Source organism: Hipposideros armiger, unplaced genomic scaffold (genome assembly GCF_001890085.2).
Source record: "Hipposideros armiger isolate ML-2016 unplaced genomic scaffold, ASM189008v1 scaffold_3, whole genome shotgun sequence".
NCBI classification, from domain to species: Eukaryota; Metazoa; Chordata; class Mammalia; order Chiroptera; family Hipposideridae; genus Hipposideros; species Hipposideros armiger.
Genome location: NW_017731353.1, coordinates 2,201,727 through 2,226,331, shown reverse-complemented (window position 1 = coordinate 2,226,331; position 24,605 = coordinate 2,201,727). Strand labels below are relative to the sequence as shown.

Here is a 24,605-nt window from a genome sequence, read left to right as displayed (position 1 = left end):
TCGACTCAAGTAGGACCTCTCACAGCCCACTCACCTCTAAGACCCTGAGATTCTTTGATCCTAAAAGTGTGAAAAGTTCTAAGATTTGTTTGTTTTAAAACAGGAGATGACAAATGAGGGCCCACTGTCTGTTTTTGTAAATAAAGTTTTATTGGCACACAGCCACACCCATCTATTTACATATTGTCTATGGGTGCTTTCAGGCTATGAAGGGAAAGTTGGGTAATTACAACAGAAACCTCATGGTCTGCAGAGCCTAACATATTTACTATCTGGCCCTTTATAGGAAGTTTGCTGACCCTAGGTCTAAGATTCTATGGTTCTGAGATTGGATTTTGCTGGTGGCGCCTGCATGCCCCTGGGGTTGTGAGCGATGATTATATATAGAACTTGAATGAATTTAAAATTTTTAATAGTTCTGCACTTATTTTAATATATATTAAAAAAACAAAGCAAATCAAATTCTTGATGTCACAGATCTTATGGCTTAGGGCAAGGCTAAGTACAAAAGCGAGTCAAGTTCAGGAAAAGTATTAAGTCTTAAACGGTGTAGGATGACACAATGTAATAAAAATGGAGAGGGGAGGAGAGGGATGGCTGTGATTTAATTAACAGGCTCCAGGGAGCCTGGTGCCTCCTGACCGTGCCCCCCCCCCACCCCAACCCCTCGCCTAGACTTTGAAATGCACCATCATGAGCCTGACCTTCTGGGACCCCAGCTGCCAAGCTGAGGACAGAGGTGACCAATTTGTCTTACACAGTGCCTACTCCAACTGTGGCATGCAAGTGACAGAAAGTGTGGTCAGTAATGAGGTAAGAGCTGGGGTGGGAAAGGTATCCGAGCCTGCCTAGTTGGTGCCCCCTCCAGGGGCCTCCATGACCTTCAGCCTGAAGGGCATTTGGGAGATTGGGGTGTGGTGCTTAGAAGGAAGACAAATTCATGTTAACCATGGCTGGCCCTGTTTCCTCATCTATAGAATGAATGGATCGGGTAGGGTACCCTCCGGGGTCCTTCCTGACTCTGACCAGCTCCTTGGCTCTGTTCCTGCAGGTAGTCGTCAACCTCCTGTCAAGCTCATCACCACAGCGGGTGAGATGATGGTCACCGTGCTAACCCACCTGGTCCAGGGGCCTGGCCTGGGAGGGAGCAGGCCTCAGGAAACTCAAGCCCTGACCCTGGCATGCCATGTGTCTCCAGAGTGTCTCAGCCTCCCAACGGGAGCAATACTGTTTTAGGGTTATGTTCTCAGCCTCTCAAGTCAGAGGGTTCTAGCACATATTGGCTGTGTGGCCTTGGGCAAATCACCTAAGCTTTCTGGACTCCAAGCTCAGGTCTGTAAGCGGTGGCATAAGGATCCCCCATGGGGGTGCTTGTGGGCAGTCACCGAGATGACACATGGGAAGCTCTTTTTTTTTTTTTTTTAAGGTGAGGATGAGGGTCAGGCAACTCCTTTGCACCATGACTCTTGCTCACATCCCCACCCCTCACCTTCCTGGCCGGGCGCCTCCCGGACTGACCAAGTCTCCTTCCCATCTCCTACAGAAAAAGGTGCAGTGCCTCAATATGGAAAGCTTCTCCTTCCAGCTGGGACTCTACCTCACCTCGCAGTTCCTCCAGGCCTCCAACACCATCGAGCTGGGGCAGCAGGGCTTTGTGCAGGTACTGGACTTGACCGCTCAGGCCTGCCAACTCCTGGGATTTCTCAGAGCCTTTCTTCCTGCCATCAATACCGAGAAGATGAGAATTTAACTTCCCGGAGGAAGGAGGGAGCCAGCATGGTGCATGATAGAGGGGAGAGATAGAAAAGGCAGAGCTCAGAGACACTGATTGGAATGTCACCTCCTCCTCCAGGCGGGCCCACTACTGTCCCACCATCAGGGCTCCGGGGCAGGAACTCTAGAACGAATCTAGCTTAGTTCATGAGAGCAGGTGGGGTGGAGGGTTAAGAGTAAGTGCCCATCCTTCATCCCCCTTCCCTACCCATGCAGGTGAGCGTGTCCCCGTCAATCCCCGAGCTCATGCTTCAGCTGGACAGCTGCCAGCTGGACTTGGGGCCTGAGGCAGAGACCGTGGAACTCATCCAGAGCCAGGCAGCCAAGGGCAGCTGTGTGAGCCTGCTGTCCCCGAGCCCTCATGGTGACGCGCGTTTCAGCTTCCTTCTCCGTGGCTACATGGTGCCCACACCCAAGGCTGGCACCCTCAGCTGCACCGTAGCTCTGCGTCCCAGGACTCGGTCCCTGGTGAGTGGGGCCTGGGACAGGTCCAGTATCAAGGGTGGGTTTCGGGTCTGGGGTTTCCAGGAAAGTGCTTGACATCCCGGGATGTGAGAGCAGCTGGTGAGGGGCAGAGCCACTTTGGGCCGACCTGTGTAATCTCAGTAAATAGGAGACCTCGGGGAAGAGGATGGCAGAGGACTCAACTTTCTGATTTTCTGCATTTACTCGTCACAGTGCTTCACCATCCACGCTTAGGCACTCAGCCCTGGACACACTCAGGTGGTCACCCCTAGGTCCTTGCACACAGAAGAGTTCCTGGTTGCATGAACCCAGAGAAGCCTCTGGGGTGGCTCCCAAGTGGGCCTCTCCCTCCAGCCACAGTGAGCCTGGGCCTCTGGGCGTTTCCAAGGCGTTCACAAGGGTAACGGGTACAGTGCAGAGTGCTCCCACAATCCTCATGGGAGTCGGGGACCTCCCAGGAACTCATAGGACACATTCCAGGAGTAGCCAAGGATTGTCTGCCAGGACTTGCTCAAAGGCTCCCAGCTAGAAGGTGGTCAGATGGGATTCAAAGCCAAGGCCCTAGCGTCGGCTGTGACGGTGTCAGGGCCAGGGAGTAAACCTGGAAGCTTCCTCCTGAAGGCTGTGCCACACACCACTCTCTCTTGCTTCCCCAGGAAGTCCACCGGACTGTCTCCATGCGCCTGAACATCGTCAGCCCTGGCATGCCTGGTGAGCTCTCTCCGGGTTTCTCTGGGGTTCCAGTCGCTGAGGTCAGAGTGGGGCATCACGGATGGCCCGGAGGGATGGGGCCTAGACACACAGCAGGGAGGACCCCAGAGAGAGCAGCCTTGGGAGGAGGGCAGGAGAAGGGCTTCCCAGCAGCCCAGAGTAGGGTCCATAGCTGTGTCGACTTGATGGCGAGCCTTTGCATGTGGCTGCCCTGGGGACAGGGTTCTAGACCTTTGGCTCTTCTCCATCCCCATGGCTGCTGGTTGACCTTATTGGGGGGATGGCGCCTCCAGGGTCAGGCCTGGATGGGACGGAAGGCACCATGGGGTGGTGCTGGCCTCACCTTTCTTAAGGCCCCCGGTGTAGAGGATGCCTTCAGCCTAGAACCCTCCAGCCTCTGTCAGTTCCCGCTGGGCCCTCGCCCCCAGCTGGCAGAAGATTCCAACACTGGGGACAGAGGTGGGGGTACCGCCCTCTTTACCACCCAACCTGGGCCATTCCCAACTCCCAACCAGGAGAGCAGGGCTAATAACCCCATCACATGGATAAGAACTCAGAGGTCCAAGGGGAGACCGCCTGGCCCATAGTCACATGGGAGTCAGGAGTGTGGAAGGAAAGAGGCTTGGGAAAACCCAAGAGCAAAGCTGAAGAGTCCTCAGAGGTGCTCTGGTCGGTTCCTACCCTGGTATAAGGCTCAGAGAGGGACAGGGACTAACCTAAGGTCACATAGCGAGGCAGGGCAGGCTCCGGACTCCCAGGCCCCACTCACTTTGCTCAGATTATACCACGGATTTTCCCTAAAATGCATCTCCATTAGCCTTGTGAGGCAGAGGTACGGCCCAGGAGGCCTGGTTAGGCCCTCTAGGTAGACGACTTGGGTGCAACGCATGGGTGTGATGAACCCGTTTGCTAGATGAGAAGACTGAGGTTCAGAGAAGTCAGGGCAGTGGCTGAGATGGGACTCCCACCAAAAGCTGTGCTCCTGGCCAGCACAGCAGGGTAGGGGACCCGGGAGGAGGCAGAAGTGCTGACCACAGCCGTTCCTCCCTTGGCTGCACAGGCAAAACCCTTGTCCTGCCCGCCGTGCTGGGCATCACTTTTGGCGCCTTCCTCATCGGGGCCCTGCTCACCGCCGCACTCTGGTACATCTACTCGCACACGCGTGAGTATCCCAGGCCCCCACCATGAGTGCTCAGGACCCCTCTACCACCACCTGGGGGAGCCTGGCAAAGCCTCTGGGGGAGTGGGGAGCCCTGGCTGGGGCCCTGACCTCCGCCCCTGCCCCCAGGTCCCCCCAGCAAGCGGGAGCCCGTGGTGGCGGTGGCTGCCCCGGCCTCCTCAGAGAGCAGTAGCACCAACCACAGCATCGGGAGCACCCAGAGCACCCCCTGCTCCACCAGCAGCATGGCGTAGCATCCAGCCCGGAGCCCTGGGGACCACCCAGCCAGCCCTTGCCCAGCAGGAGAGACTAAGCAGCCACCAGCTGGAAACCACTGGTCATGAACTCACCCCAGGACCCCAACCCTTCTGCTCGACCAAGGATGGACCATGCCCTCTGCACCCGCCCCTCCTGCCTCCCTCTCAGAGGCCTGCTGCCAGCGGGGGCACCAGCTTGGAACACCTTGGGGTCCCCCCATGCCACCATGCAGAACCTTCAAACTCAGTGGGCCTGGGGTATGGCTGCCCAGGACCACGGAAAGATAGACCACTACCTTGTATGTCCACATTGTTGTAGAAACCCAAGTCCCTGTTATTTTAACCCGGATCCTGCACTTGGTGACCTGGGCTGGGCAGGAAGTGAGAACTCAAAACAGACTCTGCCCAGCCCACCCAGGCCGAAAGCACCTCCTCCATGGCCAGCCCAGAACTGCCAGGATCTGATCCCAGCAGCATCCTTACCTGGACTGGCACAACTTTGGGAGGGGAGGACTCAAGCCTAGGGATGCCCACCCTGGGGATGGGGTTGCCTAGCTCCTTCCTGCAACTGTCACATGGAGACCCCCTCCGTCCTAGCCCATCAGGAAGGCAGCAGATGGGAGTGGCCAGGCTGCCTGACCTGGGCCCACCCCTATATACTCACCACCAATAAATCAGACCATGAAACGAGTGCTGGGCTGGGCTGGGAGAATGGGAGGAGGACCTAAATTGGAGGTGTGGGGGGAGAGCCCTGGGTTCAAATTCTGGACCTGCCACTTATTGGCTGTGTGACTGTGGGCAGATCCCATGCTTCTTTTTTTTTTTTAAAGATTATTATTATTATTGTTTTTTTTATTGGGGAATTGAGGGGATGGGAACAGCACTGGGGAATTGGGGGAAGGGGAACAGACAAGTTGCTGTCATTTTGTTCTTCAGTCTAGTTTGGAGGACGTTGCTTCACTGGCCCAAGTTGGCACCATCATTGCGCTCTTCCCGGGCGAGGCAGATCAGTCGCCAGCTTCTGGACAGGCACTCATTGCGGCTGCTGGCCGCTCATGCTGGCTGCTGGCTACATACAGTAGCCCATTGCTGGCGACTCCCGGCAGCCCAGCTCCAGGTCGAGCTGTTGTTCAGCATCTTAGCTGTGGAAGGCAGTGTCACTGACCCTCATATGTGGGATCCAAACTGGGGCACTCTGGCGTCCTAAGCCAGTTCTTAACCATCGCGCCACTCGGCCGGGCCCCCATGCTTCTTTAAGCCAACCAGTTTCCTCATCTGTAAAATAGGTATGAGAATTCTCAATCATAAGGTCTCTGCGAGGTCTGCAAAGCAGTGCCTGGCATATGGTCAACAGACATCAGGCTAGTCTTCACATTTCACAGACAGGCCACTTGAGGCTCAGAGGGAAGGAGGGACTTGTCACAGGTCACACAGCCCAGGCCCTACAAGATCCAGTTCTGTACCACTGTAGCCCCCACCCCCCGATTGTCTGCTGAGGGAGCTAGAGGTCAAGCGTTAAATCAAACATTTTGCTATCGTTTTTAAAAAAGTTAAAGGCTTTAATTCAATCCAGCCACCCTTTGTCCACAGGCAGGGACCCTCTCCTTTCCCAGAAGGCACTGAGAGGAGGAAATCGGTTGATCTGCACCTGGCAGGACCCCAGGCCTGGCCTGGCAGCTCACACAATAAGCTGGGCCTGAGGCAGGAAGCAGGTGGGTGGGAGGGAGATGGACTGGCTTGTCAGGCCTACTGCCGCGGCAGGAGAACTGGGAAGTCCCCTGGCTGTCTCAGCAGGAAGGAGAGGGCAAGGGCACCATAGCCTCAGGACAGAGGATGTCTGATCTCAGCCTTCCACCCACCAGCCCTCCATTTCACTGCCCAGAGCTCAGGTCCCTGGGCCAGTCTAGACAGAATCAGCAAAGCAGACAACAAAAGGCACCTAATATAGGAGTTCATGAAGAGATGCAGGGCAGGTGTGGGAGGCCCCACCTCCAACCCCACTGCCTTGGCTACTGAGACAGGGAGGGCTCCAGCAGCTTCAGGACACCGCCCACCAGGTGCAGGCTTCCTGTGACCAGCACGTGGATGGCAGCAGCCTCACGGAGTATGCTGGCCCCGCTGCCTGCCACAGGATGGGCTAGGAGGCCCTGCGGGGGACTGGGTGGCTGAAAGACTGGGTCCCGGCCTTGGGTGATCCACTGCAAGGCATGGGAGATGCAGCTGAAGACAAGGGAGCCAGTGCTGCGGGTATGGGTTGGGCAGGGTGCCAGCCGCAGGGAGGCGGGCCCACCAGGCTCTGGGCTGGGGGTGCTCCAGAGGCCCGGGCTGGCCTGCTTCTCATCCAGGTGGTTCCAGTGCTGCTGGTGTTCCAGGCAGCGGAGCAGCACCTGGTCCAGTGTCACTGTGAAGTTCTGCTGGTCTGCAGGACACAGGGAAAGGCATATCAGCGCGGGGGACGGGACTGGAGGTGGGAGAAGGGCCGGCACACTGAGCGCCTGCTTAATGCCAGGCCCTTTCCACGTATCATCAGTCCCCACAGTGGACGCTACGAGGAAACTGAGGCTCAGAAAGGTTCAGTGACTTGCCCGCTATCACAAAGCTGGTGAGAAGCAGAGCCAGGCAGTTTAGCTTCAGAGCTAGGGCTTTTGTCCACTGAGCACATCTCCCTACCCTGGCCTCAGTGCCATCATCTGTAAAATAAACAGGGTCCATCACTAGGTGGGCATAAGCATGTCTAGAAATGCAGATCCCTGAACTCCCCCACAGTCTAATGTGGGTCCTGAGGAGCTCTATTTTTTACAATACTATTTAAATTTTTTTGAATGTGACCCACAGAATCTTCATAAAACAGGACCTGCCCTTACTTTGTGCAAGGCACACAGATTTTTTCCATTTTATTTAAAATAAAAAATGCTGGTTGAGACCCACTAAACTGATTTCAAGAACCATAAGTAGGTTGTAACCTTGCATTTTGAAAAATGTTTTCCCCAGTAATTCTTTTTCAGTATTGCAGTCATATGCAAAATTCAAAATGTACCAAAGGATATTTATATAATAAAACAAATCTAGCTCCTACTTCAGACTTCTAGTTCAGAAGCCTCCACTCTCACCAACAGAGCAGTCTATCTCAAGGCCCTCCACCCCCCGCCCACCTTCAGGGACCAGGCTCGTCACCTCTCACCTGCGTTGTCAGTGGATGACACCTCTGTCAGGTTAGGGCAGAAAGCAGCATAGTCAAACTGGCAGGGCTACAAGGCCAAGGGGTAAAGCTTGGTGTCAGAGCCCTGACAGGATGCCCCAGTCCCACCCCAACTTCCACACAGCACCCCCAGAACCCACATACACATCCCCATCTGTGAAGATGCTCCCCCCACACCCCAGCTGAACTGCAGTGATGCTGCATAACCCAGCCCCAGCACTTCAGTGGTCCTCCGTCTGTGTCCTGCCTGGCCACTGTACAGATAGGGAAACAGAGGCTGGGGGGGGGGGTACAGCTTAAGGTCACCCAGCTATTGAGCAGTCTCCAAATTCAGGGCTGGGAAAGGCTTTCTGCACAAAAGCGGAAGGTTCTGGATATGAAGAACAGCCTCAGCCTCCTGTGAAATGGGAAATGACCCTAGGAACCACTTCAGCCCTGACAGCCTAGGGCAGCCTCTGTTCCCTGAGCAGAGAAGGGCCCCTACATGCTTTAGCCCAGTGACTCCTTAAACCAAACTTGAGAAGCAGGTATCCTTAATAGCAAAATGAGGCTCAGGAAAATGCCATCTCTTGTCCAGGGTCATATGCTAGTGGTTGAAGGGACATGACAAGTGAGTCCAGAGCCTGTATCTTACTGGTTTTTCCTTTAACCCTGGGCTTGAGTCTGACCACGGAGGAGAATGAAAGCAGTGACCAGCGACTAGACTTCCTCATGTGCCGGAGGCTTTTACATTTAATCCTCAGTACAATTCAGAGGAGGGGGAAATTCGACAATTGAGGAAACGGAGGCTCAGGGATGAAGGTATCGCGGGGGGGGGGGGGGGGGGGGGGAGATGGTCACACAGCCAGAACCAGGGCTGGGCTGCCTGTTGCCCACCCACCAACCAGTCTCACCTGCAGCAGCTTCAGCAGGGCCTCGGGATCCCGGTCCCCGGTAGAGTTGAAGAGCAAGACACGCACCTCTGGCCCGCTGCGAGAGGGGTGAGGAGGGGATAAGAGAGCCACGCCTCCCACCCCTTCTCAGCCCCCTTCTCAGCGGGGCCCCGCTCCATCCTTCTCCGAGTCCCCGCCCCTCCCTCTGGCCCAGTCCCACCGCGACCCCACCCTTTCCAGCACTCACCTGCCCCGCCTCTCGCCGAGGAGTAGCGCCTGGCGGAACCAGCGCACGCAGGCCTGCATGCTGCTGGAGGTATGCGCGCCGTCCAGGTACCAGGTGAGGTGCCCGCGTCGCAGCACCTGCGAACGGCCCAGCCACTCGGTGTCCCGAAGCGCTGGGGGAGAGGGGCAAGGCAGCTCTTCAGCGGATACTGCAGGGCAGCCCTCCCACATCCTCTCCCACCCCAGTCCTCAACTCACACACACAGCCCGAGGGAAGGGCCCCCATCTGAGCGTTCTGAGGAGCCAGCTGCTCAGCCCAGGATCAGCCAATCACCGGGATCAGCTCTTGGGCTGCCTCATCTGGTGGAATCTTCCAGGCAGCCCTGCATTGGGCTACTATCACTTAAGTCCCATGTTACAGGCAGAGAGCCCTTAGCTTAGAGAAACTAGGTCACAGAGCCAGTAAATCCTGGGGCTGGAACGTGATCCAAGATCTACCAGGCTCCGGGGCTGTGACACAGCCCTGATGCAGGGCCTGGCACATGGTGGACACACTGGTACCATTTGCTGAAGGGGTTTAACAGCCATGAGCATCTACTATGTGCTGAAAGCTTAGAGGGAAGCAAGAAGCCTAACAGTATCACCATTGTCAAGAACCTCATGGTCTTATGATGATGATGATAAAGATGATGGTAATGGCAGCTACCACTGGCTAGGCACTTTCTCCCATACCTGCCAGGCTCTGGGCTCAGCCCCTTAGTGATGTCACCTCACAGTGGGTTCTATAATCATCTCATTTGGCAGGTGGGGAAACTGAGGCTCATAGAGAGTTCATGAACTCAAAGTCAGGGAAACTTACTGACTTCAGAGTCCTTTCTCTTGGGCACCATCTCAAATTGCCCCCGCATCCCAAATAGGACACCGAAAGAATTGTCTGAAGGGATCTAGCTGGACAAGGTCCAACTCACCAAGCCGCATGTGAGATGTGGGCTGGAACACAGGCGCCAGAGGCAGCCGCTGCAGCCGCTGCAGGAGGCTCGGCCTGGAGGCCTCCAGCTCCCTGATGCCTGGGGGGCAAGGGAGGACTGTGTGGGACTGAGTGTGCTCAGAACCCTCAGGGGCAGGCTTCATGTGTCCCCTGCCCACTTACCTTGGTGATCCTTCTGCTGCAGCCAGCAGCGGGCCAGCTGCAAGGCCAAGGCAGCATTGGACCGCTGATGCTCTCCTTCCAGGCCAAGGGTCAGCGGTGGCCCCCCTTCCTCCAGGGCTTCCAGGGGCGGGCACAGGTACAGGGGACACTACAGAGGAGTCAGGGGAGCTGCAGTTGCCACCTTGGCCAGAAGACCCTTCCTGATGTCATCAGCCCTTCCATCTTTCCCCACCAACCAGAACCCATCAAGCCCTGCTCCTAGAACCCGTTGGACGAGCAGCTGGCCTTCACTGCACAGATGAGCAAACTCAGGCCCAAAAGGATAAAGTGGCTCCCCAGCACTTCCAATCAGACTCACTGAGACCTGCTCGGCGCGCTCCTTCAGCACTGCCAGGGGACCGTCAAGCTGAGGTACAGTGAAGGCGGGGACGCCATGCTGTGGAGGACATGGAGAGTAAGTCAGGGGCTGCCGAGGGTCCTCCACCTCCATCTCTGGCCCCCACATCCCTGGGTCTGGGCAGCCCATTTAGCCTCCCCCTATAGGACCTATGGGAACCCCTCGATGGGAAGACTAAGGCCAGAGAAGGGGCTCAACTTGCTCCAGTCACGCAAAGAGCTGAGACAAGAACCCAGACCCCCTAATGCCCAAAACCTTGTCCTGAATCAGGATACAAAAGACCCTGCCCCAGCCCCACTTCCCTGAGCTTAAGGACCAGGATGAGGCTGTCCATGTAACTCCCCTCCCTGGGGCTGCCTGGTTACCTTGAAGATGCCCCCTTTCTGCCATGCGATCTCCTCCACTGTGTCCCCTAAGAGGCTAGTGTGGTCGATGCCAAGAGACGAGACCCCACATACCACAGGCTTCCTGCAGGACACAAAAGGGTCATGATGCCCCTGCCCTGGGCCACCTGGGCTCCTGGCCACCATCTGTCTCCCCAAGCAGCTGCCCTCACCTGATGATGTTAGTGCAGTCGTAAGCCCCACCGATACCCACTTCCACCACTGCCAGATCCACCTGCAGAGGACCAGAGGGCATGGCAAGGGGTATAGGGGCACCTGGATGCCACATGGGAGCCCCCAACCTGCTAAGATTCCCCTCCCCAAGGCCTCAGACACAGGGTTCTAGGGAGTGGGCGTGCACCTTCTCTTGGAGGAAGACGTGGAAGGCCATGAGCGTGAGGAAACGGAAGTAGGCGGGCATGGAGACACAGCTCTTGCTATCCTGTGGAGAGGAATACATCAGAGCCTGGGGCCCCTGCAGCCTCTGCTCTGGGGAGATGGGATCCTGGGATGTACAGTGCCTTCCAGGTCCTTCCACCAACTCCAGTGCCCCTACCCTGCCCACCCACTGGCCCTCCTGCATGGGCACCTTGGTCTCCTCCAGCCGGTGATAGAGGCGCCAGAAGTGTTTGGTGAAGAGCTCGGGGCTGATGGGCTGCCCATTGATGCGGATCCGTTCACGCACCTGCACCAGGTGGGGAGAGCTACCGGGAGACCTGAGGTCATCAGGACTCCCTGCCCAAGCCCACCAGGTCTTCCCCCACTCCCCAGTCAGACCTGTCTTTTGTTAACACAAATCTGACTTTGTCACTGTCCTGCTGAAAACCCTTCTGAGGCTTCCCCCTGCCCTCAAGAGTCCTAGCTCCTCATGTTAGCCTCCCAGGCCCTTGTGGGCCTGATGCCACCGGCCTCATTTCTCCTAAGTCCCTTGGTAGCTGCCTGCGCCCCAGACCTTCTGTGCATTCCCAGCTGGCTCACGAGGCCACAAGGGCTCAAGTCGACGGCTGGATTTTTATCCAAAAACTTATTTTAGAAAAGAGGTTGTTGACTTATATTTGAATCCTCAAAGCCCTCTCATATTATGAGTCCTCTCAATTTCTTTATTTTGAACAAACAACTATTTAGTGAAAAATATTGGCCTGAAATGACCTCAGTCAGCTGGTTTCAGATGCTTAGAGGTCACTTGAAGGAATTGGTTACATATAAAAGAGGCAAAAGTCTTAAATGCCCCAACTCCAAGGACCAAATCCTGAGCAATTAACCACCAGGCCAATCCAACTGCTTTACATGTGACTGGTGAAGGAGAGGCAAGTGCAGCCCAGGGAAGTGGGACTCCCGTATACCCCTGCCTCCCTCCCCCCCATAGTCTGGTGTGAGTCTAGATGCCTGAGTGTCACCAAGAGTGGGTGCTGCCTTGAGAACAAAGCAGCAGGAGAGGCTCGCAGACGGGAAGGGCGCCCCTCTGCTGCCCATTCAGGATGCAGCATGGACTCATAAACTACGCTTATCATTTAAGCTGTTACGAGCCATGTTTCCTGCTCCTTACTGCAAAGACATCCTAATCGATAAATATTTGTATTTGTGATTTAAAAATTGTATATGGAATTTAAGTTAATAAAAAGACATGTGACTATTCTAGATACATATTTAGTTTGTACACATTAAAATTTTTTTTCATTATGAAAACTAAAGACTGCCAATGTGGTGAGTGCTAGTTGAATGTTTAATGAATAAACATTGGGCAGAAAGACAAGCAGCTCAGTTCCTGGAGCTGACCCTGGCCCTGAGGTGCTGGCTGGTTCCACAGCCGCCCAGAGAGCTAGGAGACACCATATCCCTCCGCACCTTAGTACCTAAAGAATCCGGTTTTCAGGCCATAGCTTCGGAGGATACGTTCAGTGAAGGCACAGGTGGAGCCCTAGAAAGAAAAGGTCTTGTCTGGGCAGTCCCCTTCCTCCCCCTAAAGTGGACACCCTCCTCCTGGGTCCCATCCTTCACCTTCCCCTTGGTCCCTGTGATATGGATGATGTTCAGCCGGTCCAAGTCCTCCACCTGGGACAGACAGACAAGGAACCCATCTCAGCAACAGGACTCACAGACAGATAGGAGTGAGGGTGTGGTCACAGGCCCTGCCCACTTTACCTGCAGCCCACTCCGTGCCAAGTACAGCTTCATGGCTTCCAGTTTTGTCTGGGGGTCATCCTGCTGTCTCTTCACCTGCTCCAGGTAGTTGGCATTGGTCTGCAGGGTGTTGAGTGTGCGTACAGCATCCTGGCAACCACAGTCCCCAGACAGCAGGTTAAGGCTCGCTAGGGGTCCAGACCATAGGGACAGGGGAACCCAGTGCACCAGTGGCCAGGCCAAGGCACCATCCTGTGTGCCAGCCCTGTTGCCCCAGCATAGAGATCAGGCCACTGGTAAGAGAGAAGTGGCATCAATCCTGCTCAGGCAGAGACGGTAGCCTAGGGCAGTTCAGCCCCACCCAGGGAGTGCCAGGCTAAGCAGATAGCATGACTAACGGGACTAGCCTTGCTTCCTCTATGGGGTCCCCATGCTTCACCTCTGGGGCCTCTGCCCTCCTTCCCTCCAATGGGTCCACCACTGTATTGGACCCCTACTGGGGTAGGGCCAGAACCACAGAAGGCTGGGGTCTTAGAACTGGAGGAATTACAATGAGGAATTCCTTAAGACTTCCATGCCCAACTTTGATGATTTGGGATTCCACCTTTTGACCCAGAGTAGAGCTGCTTGAAGCCACCAAATGGGGAAGAGGAGGGTGGAAGGAGGGGTGTGCCCGTGGTCACCCAACCAGGAAGGCAGGTAGGTCAGCTTCAGGAGAGTCCACATGGCGGGTGAGAGTGAGTTTGCTTTTATTTCCCCTCAGGGCCTCACAGGCTGTTTGGAGGACCCACCCCCAAGCTAGCATCAGGTTCTGGTCTCTGGCAACTGGCCCCTGGCATAAAGCCAAGAGGAAGTTTCCCGTTTTCCAGATTTCCACCCCACCCATCTCCACCTCATTGTCAGAATCCTGTCTGCCTCCCAGTCCCAGGCACTTGGATCTCCATCTCCTGAATCTTGGTGACTACAACCCCAGGTCTAGACTCTTCGATCTCTCAAGTCTGAATTCCTGAAGCCCTTTCCTCTCCCACACCTCAACTGCTGGTTCAAACTTCCGAGACTCGGAAACCCTAGAACCCCAGCTGAGCCACTGAACCTCTTGGTCCTACCCCCAGGCGCCCCTTCCAGCTCTCATCGCGGGACACCTCAGCCTCAAAATTCCCAGATTCGGCGGCACAGGCCCAACTTCCTAGTCCCGGTTCCCACCCCGGACTCCAGGATGTCCCAGCCCAGTGTCAGGCTTCTTGGTAACCCTCCTCGGCTGGCGGAGCCGGATGCTGTGTGGCTCAGGCCTGGTCCGCATGTCAACGCCCGACCGCAGGACTGCTAGATACCTGATACTCCATGCCTGGCTTCAGCGGCGCGGGCCTAGCGCTCAACTCTCGCCGCGCGGCGGTCCGGGTCGTTGCACCGCACGGGGAAACCGCTGCCAGGAAGAGAGCCGCACGCAGGTGGCTGCGTGCCCGGGACATAGTCGCGGCGCCGGCGACCTCACGCTGGGCCCAGCCCTGAGACTGCCTTACCCGCTTCCCTTGCCCCGCCCCCGACACGCCCCCACCGTTCACCAATCAACGCCGCCCAAGGAGCCCACTGGCACCAATAAGAATCCGCGGATTCCATCCTTGTGAGGGGCAGGATCCCGGGCGGAGGGCTTCGCCCATAATTATGAGGGGCAAACTCCCCTGGCGGCCTCTGCCTTAGATGAACCTGCACCCATTTTGTCATCCTCCTCCCAAGGATCTGGCCACACACCCCAAAATAGCACCAGTCAGTAGCCCTCAGCCTCTGCTCCAGGCAGGAACCAGCTCTGAGCTGGTTGGATGGAATGACCTTATGGAGGTCGCTGAACACCGGCACCTAATGTCCCAATTTAACGCAGAGACCTCAGGCTGCGGGGATGCGGCTTCTGCCCTCACGAATCTGACACACCGATTGCGGGGCAATAGACCAAAAAAACGGCACCTTCGCTATTGGGACCCCTAGCCGACCCTGGGCAGCCTGGGAAGTCTCCCTGGAAGAAAGCAACATACTGTCTGAGACCGGGGGTAGGGGGAGTCAGCGAGGTGGCAGGGTGGGCAGGGAACAATGTGTGAAAAGCAAACTATTGGGGAGAGAGAACTAGGCACCCAAAAGAACTGCCCTTCCAACCGGTTGGGCCTAATTGCCCCAGAGTGCCAGGATACTAGATCCAGCAGGACCTTGTAGCCTGATAAAATTGGATTAAATTTGGATGACAATAAAATGATTTTAAAAGAGATGACAAGATCAGATTTCCACTTGAAGATTTGCGCATGCAGGAGCACCTTTCTATTTTCTAGATGGGATGCTACCCAATTCATGAATCATTCAATAAGCCAATTAGATCTTAAAAAGAAAAGAAAAGACTGGATCGAAGCGTCATCTGGAGAGGAGGTAGTAGGACAAACTCCATTTGTCTTGGAGTTTTCAGAACTTTTTCCTATTACCTTCTTGGCTCCAACAGCTAGAGTGGAAAACGTAGTTTGGAAATTCCTTTTTTACAGCTGGGGCCCAGAGAGGGGGAAAGGGGTGCTGCAAACATCCCTCCAGGGAAGTTTCTACAGATGAAAGGCAATCCTTCAAAAAACTGATTGGGATTTCAGTACCTCCCTCCCTCTTTCCTGCAGGGGTTGGGGGTAAATATTTATCAGAGGTTGTTTGATTTTGAAATAAACACATGATGTGTTGGGAAGATTCCTTCCTTGGCTGGCTGGACTTCTGCTGTTCACATCAACTGCAGGGCGCCCCCATCTGGCCCCATGGGAGATAAAGAGGTCCCTTTCCTCTCTTGGTTTCTGTTGTTTTTGTTTTTGTTTTTCCCTCCCTCCTCCGGTTTCTGTTTTTTTAATCATTGAAACTTTCTCTCTCTCTAGACATGTATATAATTTAATAACCATATAAAAATGATCATAACGAAGCTCTAAAAGTTTTTCTTTTGCCACCTCCGACCCCTCCCCTCCCCNAATTACTCTTGGCACATTTTACAGCCATGCCATCAACGTTCAATTCTGGAAGCCAAGTACCCTAACTCGACTCACCCCCTCCCCGCCCCCACCTTCCTCCTTTGGAAATCCTTGACAACCAACAATGTGTCCCATAGTTTTCTATGCTCATGAAATCACAGACACACCTAGACATCTATAAGGCCTTGTCAATGCAGATGACAATATTTTCTGCATCTTAACCTTACTCAACAAAAAGCTTGCGGGGATTCCTCTAAGTCAGTGACTTAGCAAATAGTTAAGTAGCGATTCTCTGGGCCAGGCACTGCTCTAAATACTTTCTACATAGTCACTTATTTCATTATCACAATCCTAGGAAACAGGTATTAGTATTATCATCCTTATTTCACAGGTGAGGAAACTGAGGCACAAGGGAATAAAAGCATATGCCCAAATTACAAAATCAAGATTCGAACTCTGGCCCTGGAGTCCTTATTCCTACCTTCTGTGCCTCCTTCCTGCACTCCCACTGGGAGGGGGGCACTGCTAACTCAGTGGCAGTGGCAGCAACATAATGCACCCTCCACTTGCCTGCTGAAGGGCGTTCACATAACCTTCAGTGCTTTTCTGCTGTGGATGGTGTGCACACCAGGGGCCCTCATTCCTGCGGTGAGATTGCATCGAGTGGGAGGGCTGGGTCCTTTCACCCAATGCAGTAACCTCCCATCTCACCAGCTGTGTGTGAGGAGGGCACCCCTTTCCCAGGATGTCCCCCAGACTGCTGGGTGTAGAGTATCTTCTTATTGTCACTCTGCATTTCCCCGGCTGCAGTGAACTTGAACAACTTTCCATGCATTTATTTCAATAAACTGCCTCACGCACCTTTGGCTCTTTTCTCTAATGTCTGTTTATCCCCTTCTTGTCAAATATAAAAGCATGTTGGGTATCACAGATATTACTCCTCAGTTCTGTCCTCTACACAGCAAGATTTTTTTTTTTTTTACCTCAATCGACTAGTGGCAGCCTCCATTGATTCATATGTCACTGGGGGCATTGGAGCTCTGGGACATTCCTCCAAGAATGAGGTCCCAGGGAAAATGACATCCCAGGAGGAGTGTAAGGTAAAAAATCCCACTTGCCTATGTTCCTGAATTTTAACTGATTTCTTTCCCTTTGCCCAGGGCAAAGCCACCTGTGTCAACCTTTCCCTCTGACCAGTGACAAGCCATCTCTAGAGCGTGGCGGATTTGCAGTCTGGCAAATGTTGAACTTCAGCCCTCAGCTCCAGTCAGAAACAGAAGTAGATGTACAGACACGGAAGGCAAGAAACAGCACAGAAAATTTCAGGGATCCTATCTGGTGTCATCCCAGTTGTGCAGGAAATTGTAAGTGGTGACTGAGGCCTTGGCAAAGTCACCCAGTGGCCTTGGGTAGGTCACATGTTCAGTGGTCTCCAAGGACAATTTTCATAGCCAGTCATGCTGGGAAATTTGTAGGGATAAAAATTTAAGCGGGAGGGGGTAGACTAGATTATCTTCTTCTCATTGTTAAAACTTTTCCTTACTCTTAACTTTATTTTAAATTCTAATATTTTTGGATGGATAATACATTATATCATTCAAATAGTCAGAGGTACATAAAGATGTACAGTGAAAAGCTCACCTCCCACCCCAGGTCCCAGCATCCTAATTTCCCCTCCCCCCAAAGCAATCAAAGCTATGTTTCCTTTGACTTTTCCAGAGATATTTTATGCATGTACAAGCAAATACAAATACATACATAGATTTCCCTTTTCTAGTCAGATAGAAGACCATATACGTCAGTCTGCATTGTATTTTTTCCACATGCCTTTATATCCTACACTTTATTCTGGACAGTGTCAGTACATAAGAGCTTCCCCACTGGCTAATTTTTTTTTTCTGAGCTGCACAGTGCTCCTTGGTGTGGAAGTACCATTGTGTATTTGGCCAGTCTCCTACTGATGGACATTTAGCTTTCTGGTATTTTGCCATCATAAGCAATGTGGCAGTGGGTAACATCTTACCCTTATCATTTCTTCCATGTGTGAGTGAATATATCTGATGGATTAATTCCAAGTACAACTGCTGGGTTGAAGGGGGTTTGCATTTGACAGTTTCATACCGATCACCAAATTGTCCTCCAGAGGGGTGAGGCTGGTTTCCACCCCCATGTCCCCAGTAGGCCATGAGCCAGCCATTTCCTTACCAACACTGGCCACTAGCCAGCTGTAATCCTTGCCAACCACATAGGTGGAAAAATGGATTCTCAGGGCAGTTATCAGTTGCATTTATTTTATTTGGAGGAGGCTGAGCACTTTTTCTTATTTTTTTTTTTTAAGATTTTTATTGGGGAATTGTGGGGATTGGAACAGACAAGCTGCTGTCGTTTTGTTCTTCAGTCTAGTTGTGGAGGACGTTGCTTCACTGGCCCAATTTGGCACCATCATTGCGCTCTTCCCTGGCGAGGCAGATCAGTCGCCAGCTTCTGGATGGCTGCTCTTGGCGGCTGCTGGCCGCTCACGCTGGCTGCTGGCTACATACGGTAGCCCATGGCAACCCACTGCCACAGGGGCTGCAGCCTATGCCGTCGCCGGCAACTCCCGGCAGCCCAGCTCCAGGTTGAGCTGTTGTTCAGCATCTTAGCTGTAGAGGGCAGTGTCACTGGCCCTCATATGTGGGATCCGAACGGGGGTCCTCTGGCATCCCAAGCCAGTTCCCAACCATCGCGCCACTCGGCCGGCCCACTTTTTCTTATTTTAAAAACCATTTGTATTTTCTTTACTGTCTGTTCACCTCCTTTGTATCCTTGCTTTTTATTTGACAAGTGATGAAGAAATGTATAAGGGAGTAAATTAAAGGCACCTTCATCACACCTGAAGAACCATTGTTGCCACCACGAAGGCATTTCCGCTCTCCAGAAAGAATAGAAACAAAGCCATTGTCTGGAGCGAAAAGAAAACAAGCGTGCAGGAAAATTGGCAAGTGGGCCAGTGTCCACCCACTGGAGGCAGATCTGCAGGTGTGTGGAGGGTGCGTGAGGGGTCGAGGGATTCTGCTTTAACCCTCACCCTTCCAAAGGGAAAGGATGTTATCTATCCATTCATTCATTCACTCAATCGTTTGATGAGAAATTGTCCCTGCCAGATCCTGGGCTGGGTGCTGAGGACACTGGGTTCTGGGGACACATGACAAAGTCTGCTTGTCCTGTCTGGGGGGGTGAGAAGGCAGTAAAGAAGGAAATTCACAAAGAGATAGATAGATAGATAGATTTGCAAACTCTGATCAAAGCCACCTTCATTGCTATAGGGGCAGGAGGCTAAGGCCCAGAGAGGGACAGAGACAGCTTGGAGTCACACAGCAGGTCAGCAAAGGCACAGTACTGGGTTCCAGAGTAGACTTTCTAAACTCAGATCTGCCTGAGTTACTGCCCCTTCTCCTGCCCTCATGCCTCAGGATTAATAAAGCCCACAAGCCCGCAGTGGCTTGGCCTCCGCCCACCTTCAGCCTCATCCACCACTGCAGGGCCCCCATCCCTGCCAGCTGGCAAGGACTTCCGGAATTGGCCTTGGCCTCGTCCACCTCCAAGCTTTTGCTCACATTTGCCTCTGCCTGAAACACCTTCCCCTGTGCTTTTCTTCTTTGCTTTTTTGGGTAGGTTGCTTTTAGCTAACATTTATTAAGCATTTATCCCTGTACTTGGCATCGCAATCTTTTTTTTTCTTCTTGAGAATTGTGTGCATTAGAGATTATACCCATTTTGCAGGTGGAGAAATGAAGACTCATGGAGGTTAAGCAACTCACTCAGAGTAACACAGCCAGTATATGGTAGAGCCAAGATTGAAACCTGGATATGCTGACTCTAAAGCCTGCCCTTAGTCACCACCACCTGTCTGGTCATCCTCGCTCTCTGCTGTTGATGTGCTGTGTGACTCTGGGCAATTTGCTTCCCCTCTCTGATCCTGTCTGATTCTCAGTCTCTCCTTAGTAGGGTAAAAGCTGAAATGAGCTCTTTACCAGCCCATAATTTCTGGGAATATCTTGGGGGGCAGGGGGTGGAGTGTCTCAATGAGGACAAGTCTTCAAAGGCCATCACACTCCCTGAGAGCCTGGACTGGAGAGGTCTGGCTGCCCCTTCCCTGTCCCCACCCAGGGTTCTGTGGCGACCAGGGAAGGTCCTAGCTCATTGGCAGGTTTGTGCAGAAGACTAGCTTTCAGAACAGAGGATACATTGGTACATTTGGGATATCCACCCCAGGGCTCTGTCCCTCTGATATAAGGTAGGACTCCTCCTGCTCCGAATATCTATTTACATTCAGTGACCTACAAGGAAACACTTTTCTGCAATTTGGAGGAAGAAAACTTGCCTTAAGCAGAACTCTGTCTCTTCAGTGGGACAGCCTCTCCTAATCCTTGCCGGCTGTTAAGGTGTTAATGAATTTGGCTTATTAGGAGGACAAATGAGCCACCCTTTGACCCTGTAACTCCACTTCTCAGCATGACCCTGAAAACAATTGGAGCTGTGATCAGAGGCCCACAGGCTCCATGTCAGGTAGCAGGTGACGCCCTTCTTCCTGAAACCCTTTGTTCTCTGGGCTTCCCAGAACTCTCCCTCCTGGTTCTGCTCCTTCCTTGCTGGCTGAACCTCCTCTAACATCTTCCCATTAGAAGGCCCTCGGCTCATACCTCTCTCTCCAAGGTTCTGCTGTCCTAGGTCTGTGATGACATCTGACTTTCAAATGTCCCTCTTTGGGGACCTACAGCCCTGAGCATCTGATGGCATCTAAACTGGTCACATCTATAACACATGTTCTCTTGCATCTCCACCCTGAAACCTACTCCTCTCCAGGCCTTTCCAGCTTGGAAAACAGCTCCACCATCCATCCAGCTGCCCATGTCTAAAGCTGGGCCTCACCTTAGGTTTTCTTCTCCCTCATCCCCAACCCCCACCATCCACAGGCCTGTCCACTCTACCCTACTGCCTTCCCTCCAGGCCACCCTGTGGCCCAGGCCGCCAGTGCTGGCCTAGCTTAGAATCTCTGCTGCTGATCCTCTGGACCCTACAACCATTCTCCATCATTTTTAAAGAAAATCAGATCTTCACTCACTTCTGCTTAAAACCCTCCAGTGGATTCCCCTTGCACTTAGGATGAAATCCAAACTTTTGATCTTACCACCTCTTTTCATCACCCCCAGCCCTGCGGGCCTTTTCTCTGATCCTCAGATATGCCAACCTCATGCCCACCTTCGCCAAAGTCCACAACTAGTGAGCACTCAGTGTTAAAGGTATGCATTCAATGCTCGTGGGAAACTGAGGCACAGAGGATTACTCAGCCAGCTAGAGGTCACACAGACTGAATGCATAACAAACCGCAGGGCCTTTGCGTTGGTGGTTCCCTCCGCCTGCAATGTTCTTTCCCCCAAAGTTCACAGGACCTACTCCGAGTGATGCCAGTTCTCTGCGCCAATGTCACCTTCTGGCTGCATTCTTTTCACCATCCACCCTTTTATAGTTTTTGAATTTTGAGTCACATGATTGTATTAGCATTTCAAAATAAATACTTTTTTTAAAAGAGTGTTATGAATCACGATAAAGAAAGACTGTTAAGGGAACAAACCCGGTGATGAGACAGTATGGACCAGTGGGGTCCCATTTTTGTTAAAATAATTATAGTTTAGAAATTGCTTGGAAGTTATCCCCTAAATGGTAACTGTCATTAGCTCGGGTGGCCAGGCTGGAGGTGACTTTTATCTTCTTTTTGCTTATATGTATTTTATAATGTTTCTCCTGGGAACATGCATAATTAGAAAAAAGAACGAACAGCTCCTACCACACTGGGTGGCTGCACCTCAGAGCTCTTCTTGACCAATTCTGTTATTTAGCAGTTGTGAACACTGAGGCCCAGCAAGGGGCCAGAACTGACGTAGAACCAGGAATGGCTCCCCAGAAGTTCCTGGGGTCCCCAATCATGGCCAAGAGGGGCCCTCGAAGGACACCAGGCATGTGGACGGGGCCTTGTGGTGAGCCAGGCCACTGAAAGGCTGACTTCAGGCCTGCCTCCTCAGCCCGCCTCTTCCCTGAGGGGCCTGGATGCTCTCTGAGCTGGTTAAGGTCCTCTCTGCTAACAGGTTAAGATTTACCAAGCCTTCTCCTTGCCAGGCGCTGTGCTGAGCCCATTTTATAAGTGAGGAAACTGAGGACTTGAGGGGAGGCATCACCTGCGCAGGTCACCAGCTAGCAAGTGGCCAAGCAAGGGCTTGGCTCCGTCCCAGCTCCATTTGATTTCTGTGACTACAGATTTAGCCCCCCTGACCAAGCTGGGGAACCCCTGGCTAATTTTTTTCACTTGTAATTTGGATTTTCTTAACTATGTAATAGTTAACGTGAGTTCTTGCTAGACATCAGCACTGTACAGAGACCTTTGCACACATCTGTCTCATTGAATCCTCACCCACCCGGTGAGGAAGATTCTGTTCTGGGACCTATTTCTCAGGTAGGCAACAAAGGCCTAACACAGTCATCCACAGGGCTCTGTAATACTGGGCCCCAGATTCCACCCCCAGGCCACTCTTGGACCCTGCCCCCACTGGCCCTGTGCCCCATGAGGTGACCTGGTCACTAGTCAGCAGAGCTCTGGCCTTGAGCTGGCCCTTACTTCAAAGGGAGGCCCTGCTGCCGGTGAGGGCCCTGTGAAACGCCAGTACTTCCCAGACCCTGGGGGGCTGCCCTCAATTCTCTCTCCCCTGGTGAGGGGACCTAGACCATGTGACCCTGGGCAAGTCACCTCATCTCCCTAGGATCCTGGCCTATAAAGTAAGGAGGCCTAGGTGACCTTAAAGGAGCCCCTGCTCCCAAACCCTGGCATGTGGAGCCGGCCACCCAACCTCTATTGCTGGGCAGATGGTGCCACGTGTCTGGAGGGTCTGGGAAGGCGTGGCCTGGCCTGGTGTGCAGCACCCTGGAACACTAACTGAGCTGCCACAGCCTTGCATTCTTGCCTGGGCTTCAGACTGAAATCCTGAGAGGGAGAAAGGCACCATTTCATGGTATCCATTCAACAGAGGAAAAAACCGAGGCTTGGTGAGGCTAAGCAGCTTATCTAGTGTCTGCCAGGACGTGAACCTAAATCTCCTCGCCCGTCCCCTTGCAGCCCAGCCCGGGGTTCCGATCTCCAGTTTCAGCCAGTCTCCGCCTGAGCGGAGCTGGAAGGCTTCCGCTGCTGGCCAGCCTCCTTGGTGAGTCTCCTCACCTCACTGAGCCATGTTGCCTCATCTGTAAAGCGAGGGTTGCAGGCGTGCCCACCTTAGAGGTCTGGATGAGGCTAATTGAGAGGGCGATGGGCCTGAATCTCCAGGTCACAGAGCGAGGGCTCCACCATGTGAGTCCACGTTAGAAATCTTTAATGTGCTAAGTCCCTAACAGCTCTTAACCACACCTACCAGATCTATAAAATGCAGATAATAGTCTCAGATCTGTAAAATACAGATAAAAATGGGCACTGGGCCAAGCAGGCAGTAAGCACCTGCTCAGTGTGGTCATTATTATTATCATTATTAAAATGAGACTAACAGTCCTTCCTCACCGAGAAGTCCTGAGAGTTAAATCAGATGAAATCTAGTCTACAGATCATGTAAACAGGCCTGGCACACAGGAAGACCCTCACGGTAGCCTCTGCCACTACCCTGGTTCTGCTCGAGAGACCCTCCTTGAGAGCCTCCTCACCACCCTGCTGGATGGGGGCTTCCGTGGAGCCTTGACCACTCCAGGCTTTTAGAACAAGGCTTATCAATGACAAAGCTTTTCCCTTGGGGTTCCGCCTTGTGGGGTTATTATCGTTGCCTATGGCCTTGGACTCCTGAGGGCTGTTTCCACTTATTTGTACCAAAGAAAGAACTGAGGCTTAGAGAGGCAGGCTACCTGCCCAAGGTCGCTGTGTTCTCTTACCTGGAAGGAGGCAGATGTAGCCGAGAAAGTCCCCCTGGATGGGCCTGGCTGCAACATGGTTGCTTCCCGCCACAGCTTCTTGGCCACTGGCCAGGAGGTAGCCAGGGACCTGTCACCTTTCATCCCTGGCCTTCCTGCTCCCCAGCCAGGCAAGGCACAAAGTGATCACAGTGTGGGTGCCTCTGCCAAGCCAAGCCCGTTCTGCCTGTGCTCCAGCTGGGCCAGAGATGGGAGGGGGAGTTGACAGGATACCTAAGACCTGCCCTTCTCCCCCTCCCCACCCCCACACCCAAGCCCTCCACCCTCCTCCAGTGTGCAGGGAGGAAAGCCTTACCTGTAGGTTCCTGCTCTCATCCTGGGACCTGCCCAGGGAACTCGTGTCCTCCCTGGAGGTTTCCGGAATGCAGGACTAGTCAGAATGTCTGTGAGTTAAAGAACAACTGCGGGAGGTTAGAGGTGCAGGCAGGGGAGGGGACTCAGGAGAGGAGCACTTGGGAGACTTCCAGCCCTTGGGTTAACTTTATCAGGCCTCTCTTATCACAGCCCATCCCCCGTTACCCTTTACCGTTAGGGCCCTTTTGCCCTGGCCCTGCCAGGCCAGGATTCCTAGGGAGTGGGGATAGGATTCAAGGGTGCCCTTGACCTAAGGAGTCTGAGCCTGCTACGGAGAGAGGCTGTGTTTCACCAAATCGTTTGGTCAAAAAGAAAGAAGGCAGGCCACAGACCCATTTCCTGGGCTGCAGGGCCAGTCCATACAAGCTGGTAGAGACTGGTAGAGACTCTTCCTGTTTACCCACCTCTTCAGTCCCCTGCTCCCAGCTGGCTAACTCACTCCGGTCTGAGAGATTCACAGGTGTCAGGCACTACCCTAGGTGCCTCAGGGTCATGACCCCACAAGTCCTGCCCTCTGGGATCTTTTGTTCTGGGCCATGCACTTTCCACTACAGACTGTGATGACACCCCTGTCAAACCAG

At 53.4% G+C, this 24,605-nt stretch overlaps 2 protein-coding genes across 11 annotated transcripts in view; one reads left to right on the top strand and one right to left on the bottom strand.

Moving 5' to 3' along the window:
• The window catches only part of ENG (endoglin), a 29,489-nt gene extending 24,434 nt beyond the window's left edge, over positions 1–5,055 (top strand). Inside the window, exons 9-15 of the mRNA XM_019636894.1 lie at positions 676–813; positions 1,052–1,090; positions 1,544–1,660; positions 1,990–2,241; positions 2,895–2,949; positions 4,010–4,111; positions 4,238–5,055. Of these exons, the coding sequence (XP_019492439.1) occupies positions 676–813; positions 1,052–1,090; positions 1,544–1,660; positions 1,990–2,241; positions 2,895–2,949; positions 4,010–4,111; positions 4,238–4,362 (828 nt within the window). The 3' untranslated portion in view covers positions 4,363–5,055. The remainder of the gene's footprint in view (positions 1–675; positions 814–1,051; positions 1,091–1,543; positions 1,661–1,989; positions 2,242–2,894; positions 2,950–4,009; positions 4,112–4,237) is intronic.
• An 848-nt stretch (positions 5,056–5,903) lies between these two features.
• On the bottom strand, positions 5,904–24,455 carry FPGS (folylpolyglutamate synthase). 10 transcript variants are annotated; one of them, XM_019636848.1, is made up of 18 exons: positions 24,429–24,455; positions 23,966–24,053; positions 23,632–23,847; positions 12,734–12,832; positions 12,590–12,643; positions 12,445–12,509; positions 11,181–11,307; positions 10,953–11,033; positions 10,765–10,826; positions 10,574–10,676; positions 10,170–10,247; positions 9,812–9,959; positions 9,630–9,728; positions 8,684–8,834; positions 8,458–8,533; positions 7,547–7,613; positions 6,951–7,055; positions 5,904–6,784 (listed from the first exon to the last, which is right to left on the bottom strand). In XM_019636848.1, the coding sequence occupies exons 3-18, from the start codon at positions 23,752–23,754 to the stop codon at positions 6,375–6,377; spliced, it is 1,848 nt and encodes a 615-aa protein (XP_019492393.1). In that variant the 5' UTR covers positions 23,755–23,847; positions 23,966–24,053; positions 24,429–24,455; the 3' UTR covers positions 5,904–6,374. The 10 variants fall into 10 exon arrangements, with proteins under 10 accessions (XP_019492393.1, XP_019492373.1, XP_019492378.1 ...); XM_019636828.1 differs by having other exon boundaries at positions 12,734–12,862; positions 24,429–24,454; XM_019636833.1 differs by having other exon boundaries at positions 12,734–12,862; positions 23,632–23,765; positions 24,429–24,454.
• Positions 24,456–24,605: the final 150 nt, after the last annotated feature.

Coding starts and splice junctions, on each gene's coding strand:
- FPGS (XM_019636817.1), bottom strand. CDS start 14,181: ATGTCCCGGGCACGCAGCCACCTGCGTGCGGCTCTCTTCCTGGCAGCG. Junction 12,510..12,589: donor TCACAGGGACCAAGGGGAAG/GTGAAGGATGGG, acceptor TTTTCTTTCTAG/GGCTCCACCTGTGCCTTCAC. Junction 8,534..8,683: donor CTCGGCGAGAGGCGGGGCAG/GTGAGTGCTGGA, acceptor CCCCTCTCGCAG/CGGGCCAGAGGTGCGTGTCT.